The sequence below is a fragment of the Fulmarus glacialis genome, unplaced genomic scaffold (genome assembly GCF_000690835.1).
Source record: "Fulmarus glacialis isolate BGI_N327 unplaced genomic scaffold, ASM69083v1 scaffold16229, whole genome shotgun sequence".
Taxonomy (NCBI): domain Eukaryota; kingdom Metazoa; phylum Chordata; class Aves; order Procellariiformes; family Procellariidae; genus Fulmarus; species Fulmarus glacialis.
In genome coordinates this window covers 16375-27724 of record NW_009231546.1, presented here as the reverse complement: position 1 = coordinate 27724, position 11350 = coordinate 16375, and the positions used below count along the sequence as shown (strand labels likewise).

Below are 11350 nucleotides of genomic sequence, written 5' to 3'. Positions count from 1 at the left end.
CATAGCCCCCTTTTTGCTCAGGGGCTGCCCGCTCGTCTCTGGGGCCACAGGGCGGGGATGAACTGCGCTGGCACCGGGCTGGAACAGCCGTCCACTGGGGGAAGGCGGTGGTCCCCTCCGCCGCCTCCCTGCCCCGCTCTGACACCTCGGCCTGGTTCAGTCTGGTTTCTTCTGGGCAGAGGCAAGAGTGAGCTTTCAAGGACGGGGTGAGAAATTGAACTCTGAAGAAAAAAAACCCTCTTGTTTGGCAGAGGCAGTACCTCAGGGCGTTTGTTCTGTCTGGACTTCATGTGGTCGCTCATTACCTCTCAAAAGCAGACATGTCTTCAGCCTGGCGTTTGTTGGGTTTAGCCACAAAAGCAACAGAAAAGCCAAACTCTTTGTCAAGGCTGCAGTAGCCTACCTAGAAGAGAGAAATAGCCCATTTAAAATAACCCTAAATAAGTAACTCGCTTACAAACTTAACCCTTCCGTGGCAAACTGAAAGGCTCAGCAGTTTCCCATCTGATGGTGGGCTGTGGTGTGCAGCAGTGCAGTCTAATCAAATAGTTAGCTTTTAGGCTACATTGACATTGTTTATCTTAGGGATTAGATGTACCAAGGATGGTGAATCCCAGGAAGGCTCTGATGAAAAATGAAACAAGACATTATTCAACCTCTGTAGGGAGTTAACTGGGCATGGCCTTGGAAGAAACATGCTAAGCCAGCCACATAAGGGAGTAACAAAATAAGCACAAAGAGAACAGAAGAAGAAACAGCTACTTGAACTACGGGTGAACGATCCTAATTAGCATGGTAAAAAACCCACCCATGGGCAGGAAAGCCCCCATCTAACAAAGCCCCTTCCCCACTGAATATGTGCGGTAAAAAGAAAGGACAATGTGACTTTAAGTGAAGACGAGGCATACAAGAACCAATAGAAGTAAGGGTGACTAAGTGTAAATGTAAAAAGTACTGATAACTGTTGCTTGGAATGTATAAAATGCTTACCGTGTGTTAACTGAGCTGTGCTGGCTTGGTGGAGTTACCACCTAGCACCCGTCTCTGCGCAGACATGAAATAAACAAATATCTCGGCTCTGGGTGTGAAATTGCCTTATTGCACACTGGGTAACGAGCGCCGCTTGAGGGACAACAGCAGGATATACAAATGGCAGCACAACGGTAAACAAATACTCCAGTGCCGACCTGATCTGTGAGATTTTAGGCCTCATAGTCACCGATGTCCGGACAAGCAGAAGTGCTTGGGTGGCCGCTTCTCCAGTGTGTATGTTGGGTTTCCAGGCTTTCCTCTTCATCTTGTTCCTGGGTGACTGCAGGAGGAACGGAGGGGCGCAGCATCCCGTAAAGGAGCTTTGCTTGTCGGAGGCTGGCCACTGGCCCAGCTTTGCTCCACTTGAGGAGGTGGGAGAGTTTAAAGGTGAGTGATGCTGCCCTGCAGAGCTCTCCTGACTGGGGAAGTGGTGCGGGTGACATAGGGAATCCTGCTATGTGTATGAAATAGACTGAGTCTCTGGGACCCCGGAAGGAAGAATCCCTATGTGATTTGGCAGGGCACACCTGCCTACCCTTTATGGAGGAACTCCAGCTGGGTCAGAGACGCCACGTCCTTCCCTTGCAGCTGCCCCCAGATGGTCCGCAGGGACAGATTAAAACCCTAAACCCTTCCTCTCTCTGCCTGTAGGATTGGTTTAGCAGAACGTGAGGGGTTAGTGAGGGGAAAGGTGTTGCCCCCTTCACAGGCTGTGTGGAGCTCCTGATGGCTTCCATCTCCCTTTCTTTGCTCCCTAGAAGCTCACTGGTGTCTTTGGGGCCCTTTCCCCCTCAGAAAAGCCACTTCTGTGAGCTGCTAACAAACCGAATTCTCATATGCTATGCAGAAGCCTTCAGCTGTTGTCTCACTGAGGTACTAAATTCAAGGAATGTTACAGAAAAAACAGGTGTGGGGAGAAAAACCATGGCTTAACATAGCCCTGACTTGCTGGCTCCTTCCTGTATTATACAGACATTTAGCGGTTATAGAGGGAATTTAGGAGTTGAATGTGGAAATGCTTTATATATTTCTGCAGCAAAGATGCTCTACAGGGCATTAAGTGACATAAGCGTTCTTATTATTAACATACTGTTTGTTCCTGTTACACCCTGAACTAATGAGCCAGCCCTTTGGGGGAATGGCTAGAAGACGATGTCTTCAGAGAAGGATGAATGCAACCCTGATGATGATGAGACGGGATGTTCACTGCCTCCCCTTTGTCACGTAACACAGATCACTTTGGGTGCACCTTCTGGGGGAGGGGTTATGCTAACATGGATTTATTGTGGAGAGAGGCTAAACTGTCCGCAGTTCTTCTGTTAGCACAGGTGAGGACAGCATGCGCTCCCAGCCCTGTGTCAGGTCCCTCTGTGCAGCCCCCGCCCTGCTTCACTGAACCATGGGAAGGAGACAGCGCCTAGGAGGCTTTCAGAGGGGTTGTCAGGAGCTCATCAGATCTGTCGTCCTTGCGGTCCCTACAGAAGAGGTCCCAGTTGCATACCCTCTGGGCAGGTTATGGAGAACCTGCTCACACAACCTGGCTCTGTTGCAGGCAGCACAGCTGCTTGGCAGTGAGAGCTCTTCAGCCAAGGCAGCAGTGACAGTGAAAAGCTTCCTGAATTGTCACATAGATGGCTATGGATATCTGTAGGGGCTTGTGAGCAGAAGGATACAAATGACTCAGCATCTTTGCTGTGGCTCTGGCAGAGCCTCTTGGCAATGGTTTAAATTCAGTGACGTTCCCTTTCTATTGTTAGCTTGTGTAGCATCTGCCTGGTAGAAGGGAGGAAGAGAGCTAGAAGCACTGCTAAGCTGTAAGTTGCCTAGAGACAGTTAAACCATCTGAGCAAAGTGCAAACTGACACTGGAGATTAAACAGGAACTAGGTCTGACAGGTCTGTGGAAGCTAGTGAAGCAGTGTGCAGCTGAAGTGGCTTTTGGTAATGACCCCTGTGAGAACCTGGATGCTCGATTAAGAGGAGCATAAGTCTTATGTAAGAATATTTTAAGCTTTGCCTGTGGAAGTCAGTTCTGACATCCCACTTCCAAAACAGGTACTGGGCAGCAGTCTGAGGCCAGAAAGCGTGCTTAGATGAAGGGATGGCTAAAACTGAAAGATTCAGTGTTTGGGTCTCCAAATACACTGCCTGCTTAGTGTCGTGTCACTTTGACAAAAGCTGCTAGCTCCTGATAACTGCCACAGTGCTTCTGAAGTAATCCCCAAACCATTCGAAAGAGTGCATTGACTACTGCGAGAGCAGGGACCCTGATTCCTAAGTGTCCTTGCAAATAAAATAAACCATAACGTTGATGATCAGAATGAGATTTAAAAAGGTTTCAGGAAGTTAGGAACTCCACACCCAGTGTTTTAGAATGCATAAAGTACTCCACACTGGATCAATAACTTCTTCATTGCATTGCTTTCAGCAGTTTTTCAAAGAACAGAGCAAGCAATTCATCTGCCATTTTTTATCATATTTTTTGTCTTTATCTCGCCCCCTATTTCTCCTCTTTCACTGGAAGAGCAGGGTCACTTCTCGATTTGGACACATACATGTATTTCATGTATGAAATTTCCTGTTTCTGGTTTTGGTCCCAATTCAGGACAGAACTGTGAGGGAAGCCATGTAAGAGTCTAAATCCCACTAGGTTGGGTAATACTTATTTATGTTGCTTCAGTTTAGGTACATAATCAAGTATATCCTGAATAGGATGTTTTCCAAAACAGAGACATTTCTGGTACTCCATAACTTCATAGTTTAGTAATTGACTGATCTGGTTAATTAAATGCATATAATGCATATAGAGTATACAAGTTCAATGTGATGTTGTAATGTGAAATGTAACTGCCAAGTGAACAATTTACCTGTGATTTATGGAATAAAAGATGTCTCTATATGACCCCTCCTAAATTTCTGTATATTACGTACAAAAAAGGTGATGTAAGGGTAGACACGTGCGATACAGTGATACAGAGACAATTCTGTGCTCTCTAGGAACAAAATGTATTTTAAAATTACTCCCCGTCATTTTCTTCTTCAAATGAGTCAGTTCCCACTTCTTCATAATCTTTCTCCAGGGCAGCCAGGTCCTCTCGGGCCTCTGCGAATTCTCCCTCCTCCATGCCTTCACCCACATACCAGTGCACAAAAGCTCTCTTGGCATACATCAGATCGAACTTGTGGTCGAGCCTTGCCCAAGCCTCTGCAATGGCCGTGGTGTTGCTCAGCATGCAGACTGCTCGCTGAACTTGGGCTAGATCTCCACCAGGAACTACTGTAGGAGGCTGATAGTTGATCCCAACCTGGAAACAGGAATATGAGAGAAGGTTGTAGAAAGGCAAGAGCAGAAAGCAGTCAAAGAGCTGAAAAAAAAAGTGAGTAAAGTTACAGATGCTGGGGTAGAGTGGTGCCACTATCAAAACTACCATATGGCAAATGCCATAAAAAACAATAATGAACTGTCATAAACAGTATGATACATGGTCATTTTAATGTCTGTATTATTCTTCTGTTTAATGTACACTGGCAACTTCGTAGCTTTCTTAACAGCTACTCAACACTGAGCATACAGTGTCATCAAGATAGTCTATAGAAACTAATACAGAAAGTTGGTTCCCAGTTAAAAGTTTTCATTCTTAAACCAACTATTTGTATGACAAAAGTTTTTCCACTGCTGATGTCTATATTATTATTGAAATTTTGTTTCCCAACACTGCTATGTAGCCAGTGGGGAGAGGCTGTATAATATTTCTGGAGGAGGGTGTTAACTGACAGATTCCCTAATATCAGCATTTCCTTTATTAATTGTATTGGTTTTTGTATTTCCTTAGTTTTAGATGATGCTTCAGAGGGAACACTCACTGGCTTTTTCAAAATTCAGGTCTGAAATGAATACTTCTTTAGATTTTAACTCATATACACTTCAGATTTCCACTCACGTAAATATTTAGGAGTCTCTGTCAATGGGGTGTCCAAAGGAGAAAGGGCACATTTTATACACACGCATCTTTCTTATGTTCCTTCTTCTCACAAGTGCAAGACATGCAAGATACAAAACTTGTAAATACAGGTTTTCCCCTAGACTGAACTTGCCCTTTAAACATTAAAGAGAAGTTCATGGCAGCCCTACTCACCTTGAAGCCTGTTGGACACCAGTCAACAAATTGGATAGTTCTCTTGGTCTTGATGGCAGCAATTGCTACATTGACGTCTTTGGGAACTACGTCGCCACGGTAGAGCATGCAGCAGGCCATGTACTTCCCATGTCTTGGGTCACATTTCACCATCTGGTTGTTGGGCTCAAAGCAGGAGCTGGTGATTTCAGCCACCGAGAGCTGCTCGTGATATGCTCTGTCAGAGGAGATGATGGGGGCGTAGGTCACTAAGGGGAAGTGGATGCGTGGGTAGGGCACCAGGTTTGTCTGGAACTCCGTCAGATCCACATTGAGGGCACCGTCGAAGCGCAGCGAGGCAGTGATGGAGGAGACAATCTGGCTAATGAGGCGGTTCAGGTTAGTGTAAGTGGGGCGCTCGATGTCCAGATTTCGTCGGCAGATATCATAGATGGCTTCATTATCCACCATGAAGGCGCAGTCCGAATGCTCCAGGGTGGTGTGCGTGGTCAGGATGGAATTGTAGGGCTCCACCACAGCGGTGGAGACCTGAGGGGCTGGGTAGATGGCAAACTCCAGTTTGGATTTCTTTCCGTAATCCACGGAGAGGCGTTCCATCAGTAAGGAGGTAAAGCCAGAGCCGGTACCCCCACCAAAGCTGTGTAAGATCAGGAATCCTTGCAGCCCAGAACAGGCATCAGTCTAGAAAGCAAAAGAGAAAGTGAAAGAATGGGGGCTGAAGAAGAATGAAAAGACTTCATCCACTATGTGAGCTTTTTCTGAGCTGAAGGTGAGAGCAGTCATCAGCAATATATAGCATAGTTTTCATAGTTTTCTTGAGAAAGGGCTGGTAATAATCCTATCCTTTGCTTCCTTCACTGGCTCAACTTATGACATAAAAATTGGACTCTTATCTGTGGAGCGTCTCTCTCTGAACTTCACACTTCTTTTAGTTAGTTTAGCTGAAACCAGCAATGTAGAACTGCCTAATCTACCCTTCTATATCAGTATTGGTGCTCCAGGGCTGTGCTAATAATGAAGAATTACATATTCAGAACCACTTTTTAAGACTATCTGAAGGCATACAGCTGGGAAGTGAACTGCTGGGCTTCTCTCTCTTGGACTGGTAATGATGCCTCTGTATGTCTTGCAATCTCTTTTCTGAACCATTGGTATCATCTGTAGTTAACAAGCTACCTGTTCTGCACTTCTTTCTTCTGCAGAATGCAAGCTACCGTTTCAAAACTACCGGGACTTACCAGCTTACGGACACGATCAAGCACCATATCAATGCTTTCTTTGCCAATGGTGTAGTGCCCACGGGCATAGTTATTAGCTGCATCTTCCTTTCCAGTGATCAGCTGTTCTGGATGAAAAAGTTCCCGGAAGGTGCCAGCCCGCACTTCGTCTGAACAAGAAAGAGAAATTGAGAGAAGCTGCATAGCTGTGCTCCAGTGCCAACAAGCTCTGGTTGCTGTTGGCATTGATGCAAGCTTTCAGGCACTGGAGGTCATGACTGCAAAAACCAGATGCTGACGGAGAAGGGAAAACTGTTTCCCAAGCATTTTTAAATTGTTGCATTCTGTTGATTTATGGTGTGACTTGTATCCAGCCACAGAAGTTGTTATTTTCTCAAGAACTTGTCAGTTGTACAGCTTGTACCAACAAGAGGACAAGTCACCAGAAAAAAAGCGTGAAGAAAATCAAGTTCCCCCAGGTGCCCCAATTTTTAGAAACCCTTCTATTCCTGGAGGGAAACTGCTAGGCTCCCACTTTGGATCCGGAGACAGGCAGAATTCGAATGGCAAAAATGTCACAATAGACAAAACTAAAAGTTAGATGTTTGTGCAAAAAGAAGTCATACAAACCATGTGTACTAGCTATTAAACTGCTGAGGATCCTGGTGTTCCTATGTTTATTACACCTGTGGAGATAATTGAGTCTTGACAGAATCTAGCATTCTGTGTCACAAGAAAATTAATTTTATGCTATCTAGTGGTAGACCAAGATACAAAGGGTGTGCTGCTTTGTACCAGTGGAGACTGGTGGCACACCATGGTGATACTAGGAAGAGTCAGCTCTTCTCCGTTTCCCAGGTTTATTTCTATACTGACCTACTACAGTTGGTTCCAAGTCCACCATTACAGCTCGTGGTACATGCTTCCCAGTGACTGTTTCGTTGAAAAATGTGGTAAAAGAGTCATCATAGTTGAGTTTATCATGCAGATCCTTGAAGGTGCCGTCTGGCTGAATGCCATGCTCCAGGCAGAAGAGTTCCCAGCATGCATTTCCTATCTGAACTCCAGCCTGGCCAACATGAACAGAGATGCACTCACGCTAAGGGGAGAGAACAGAGACAGGGTCAGAAAAAACACTGCACGTTAGTCCTCCTTATTCTCTCTTTCCCAGTGTATTGGTTTTCCAAAAAATGGTGAATTGGCGCTGTCAGCATTTCATTTGGTTGTTCAACCCCATGACCGCAATGAGACTGTACATATACACACCAGGTACTGGGACAGTTCTTTAAAAAATTGAGATCTTTGTGCTGTAATATGTGGTTACATGAAAACAGGCAGGAAAAAAAATAATTTCAGTTACACAAAACCCACCTTTCGTCCTACGGATTGGCTCTGCTGAGGAGCACATCCCAGTTTATTTTTACTCCTGGCTGGAACCTGACACAGCCATGTGGTATCCTTCAACCTTATGTAACCCAAGACAGGTGATGGCTTTTGATCCTTTTACCCTCTGATAGCAGGCTACAGTGGAAACTTGGAAGAACTGCTTTAAGCAATATTCACCTCAGGAAATGATTTCAGATTCTGTCAGTTGAAACAAATGTTCCTTCAAGCTCCTCAGCAGCTATGAATTTTACATTGCAGGTTCACCGCATATTCAGGCAGTGTCACTGCAATATAGCATGTTTATTTGCATGATTTTGAGCATAGTTCCTGTGGTAGCCGGGGACTTCAATGAAAAGAAGACAACGTATGTAACACCAGGCTAACATAGGCAGGTGCCAATTGCTCCAAAATCCTTTACAACCTGGAGTACAGGAGCATGAAGGACGTGGTGCTGGATTTCGTAAGCTCAGAAATAGAATTATAAAGCAGATACTTCTGTGTTAGTCCAGACGATTACGACACCGGGTGTAGTGAAAGGCAGTTTGTAAGGAGAGGGCGGTTTCAGACACGTGGAGTTTTTCAGCTTCAGTTTCTGCTTTGGAGCAATTGTAATTACAGTCTTCTGAGCTCCGCCTTTGTGATCTCAATGGCCCTGTCTATACTAGGGAGTAAGAAGGAGTCAGGTCATAGTACTGAACACTGGCCTGTGATCACCTGTGCTGATTGATAATTAGCACACTCTCTGGCACAGTTTTGGCTTATGCCAGTTCATACTTTTCCAGACAATGGTTGGGCACCATCCAGCATACAACTCATTGTCAAGAATGGTTTCCAGTGAGCAGCTCACTGACCACTGCCTAGCTTTGGAGAGGGAAGGAGAATTCAGAAGCCTAAATATGAAGCAGGCCATGCTACCTGGCTTCAAGGCCAGAGAATGGTCCTCGCTCATTTTTATTTTGTAGTATCTCATTTAGAGAGTTCTAATGACTTAATATCAGAGTTGGCCAGTTAACTTTTCTTTTTTTTTTTTTTAAATTCTGTAACTGCTTACCCTGCAAAATCATCCTGTGACCTGCGAATGAAATGCATCTTCCCCAAAAACTAAATCCTCAGGCAGAATGTGTGACCAACAGCATCTCTGGAGCAGTGTTCTCTTCACAATTGACACATATTTATGTTTTAGAAACACAACTAAAGATATTTTTTCAGAAGCAAGTGGAATTTTAGAAGTCACCGCTGCCCCAGTTAGTCATCCTCAGAAGTTCAAACGAATATGGAAAGCCAATTTAAGTATTTCATTCAATGACATATATTATTTCTATTCAGTACTCATTTGTAAGTTGCTGACTCTGCGAATGCATATGCAGCAGTGTGTGTAACATGCTCTCAGGTGCACTTGCACAACCCTGTTTTTCTCAATTGAGCTGTGCAAAAGTATCTGAGTTATTTGCGTGACGGTATGTTGCAGTGGAGTTGCAATCTGGAGGATTCCTCAGGAGACACTGAAGGCATATTTGGGCTTAGAGGATTCCATTAATACTGATTTTGCACAGGACAGGCTCCTGCTTTTCTTTTAAATCCCAGTGTGAATCTGTAAGCCTGGCAGCAAGAAAAAAAAAAAAGCTTTTTCCTTTTAAACACAGAAATGAGGACAGGTGACTTTTTTAAAGAATATCTTTTAGAGCAAAACTACAATTACAAGTCAAGCACCACTTGGAACCTGAAGAGCTGCTTCGCTCTGTTCCTCAGATCAGTAGAGGAATTGGTCTGTTTTTTCACAGATGGAACTGTGCCTTAGAAAGTTAATATTGTAAAGCCTAGTACAGGACTATGGTTGAAGACTGCAGAACCGGTTCCTTTCCTTTTAGACTGATCTTTCAGCTGCGCTCGTTTGACGCAGTATCTCAAGCCCGCCTTTTGAGCCAGGCCTCTTGCTGCGACTCCTGCCTTCAACTCCCATCTTCTCCTACCCCAGCAGTAATTTGGAAATATTCTGACACGGAGAGAAGGCAATAACAAAGAGATTTCTAATTTTGCGTGGTAAACAGCTTTAAAGTAGATATCAGACTTTTAATAGGGAAGAGAGTGGGCCTTCTTCAGAGTCACAGGCAGAGTAAACTGATCTCTACACGGTAGTTAAATTTGGAGCTTGCTCCAAACTCATGTTTCACATCCCATCACTGATGTACCAGGACCTGTCTTACAAATTGTAGACCTGACCTTTTATTTACCAAGAGACAGTAGAAAGGGCCAGGTCCTTTGTGAAACTAAACCTGGGACAGCTTTGATTCCATAAAAACCCCAGAATACTACCTGGCTTCAGTATTTACTGTAGAAAGGCAGACTTTAGTCTTCCAGATATTCCCAGCTATTCCCGAAACATACTCGCTACCCTACCTCTGCCTTAAGGCACGGGGAGCCTGTGGAAGTATGTATCTTGCCTGCAAAATAAGCGCTTTCATTTTGGACCTGCAGCTGTACTGGCAGAAAATAACATAGTTCTCTGCGCCAAAATAAGACTCAGTGCTAGACATAAATTGGGGTACGAAGTGAAATGGATTTTTCACGTTCTAAGAGGTTTTGAGAGATTTCTACAAATTTATATAAACCCCCAAATCTTAAAAATGAAAGGCCTTTTTTACTTACTTAAACGCATACACATATAAAAACATTCATGCACTCCAGAAACACAGATGTATACACTATATAGCTATGAACAGTACAGCCATTGGGGCTAGATTAATTTAAAACAGTCACAAAGGTAAGTAACTTTTTTGTTTTATTTCTGAAAAAAATTATTCTCTCATATGAAAATGAACCTGTGTTGAGAAAATATAGTCACAACAGAAAGTACTAAAAAGCTAAGACTCCAGATCTAATTTATCTTATAATTCCACTAATCAGAGACTCGCTGAAGAAAGCTTTGGTTCAGCATGCCTTACAGCTCCAGCGAAATTTTCTGACACCCCTTTCCCATTCTCTCACGTGGTAATCGGTGTGCGAGATCGGGGTTGTGTGGCACAAACCACGGATAGCAACGGCAGATCCCCTCGCCCGCGGTCCTCCCGGTCCCCGGATGACTGGTGTTCCCGCATCCCCCCTTACCATGGCGTCTCCAGTGGTGTCTCCCTCCCGTTCGGATCAGTGACGGCAGGTCTTTGCAGGAGCCCGGCTCTGGGCTGCGGGGCGGCAGGCAGCCTGGGGCCAGCGCCCGGCACCTGCTGCTGCGCTTCAGTGTCGCAGGGCGGTGGGGAATAGGTCACAGGCTCCGCAGTTCTGCCCGCCGCATCACTGCCTCCCGCCCGCCCCGCCACCCCGCCCGCGCAAATCCATCCAGACAGGCAGGGCTCAGATACAACCAGATTTCAAATTTAGTCCCACCTGGTTTGGCGTGCTTATTAAATCTGAGCGTGGCCGTGTAACGTGCCGTACACTGTACTTTCTAACACCCGAGTATTAGCCATGTATATCGCCTACAAGACACATACCATACCAATTCCCTGTTCTGCCAGCACGTACAGGTGTAGACGAAAATCACTCCTAAATTCCAATAAAGACGACCAAGAGGGTGTAAGAAAGC

General features: G+C 45.0%; 1 protein-coding gene across 2 annotated transcripts; it reads right to left on the bottom strand.

The window, feature by feature from the left end:
- Positions 1 to 4031: 4031 nt before the first annotated feature.
- Positions 4032 to 10934, bottom strand: LOC104081764 (tubulin alpha-8 chain). 2 transcript variants are annotated; one of them, XM_009584623.1, is made up of 5 exons: positions 10876 to 10934; positions 7261 to 7483; positions 6406 to 6554; positions 5168 to 5848; positions 4032 to 4336 (listed from the first exon to the last, which is right to left on the bottom strand). In XM_009584623.1, exons 1-5 carry the CDS (start codon positions 10876 to 10878, stop codon positions 4049 to 4051), a joined length of 1344 nt encoding a protein of 447 aa, XP_009582918.1. In that variant the 5' UTR covers positions 10879 to 10934; the 3' UTR covers positions 4032 to 4048. The 2 variants fall into 2 exon arrangements, with proteins under 2 accessions (XP_009582918.1, XP_009582919.1); XM_009584624.1 differs by lacking the exon at positions 10876 to 10934 and adding an exon at positions 9375 to 9392.
- Between the last annotated feature and the right edge of the window lie 416 nt (positions 10935 to 11350).

Excerpts from the sequence above, each read along its gene's own strand:
- LOC104081764 (XM_009584623.1), bottom strand. Across the intron at positions 6,555-7,260 it reads CTTGGAACCAACTGTAGTAG|ACGAAGTGCGGGCTGGCACC; the intron begins GTCAGTATAGAA and ends TTTCTTGTTCAG. Across the intron at positions 4,337-5,167 it reads GGTGTCCAACAGGCTTCAAG|GTTGGGATCAACTATCAGCC; the intron begins GTGAGTAGGGCT and ends TCCTGTTTCCAG.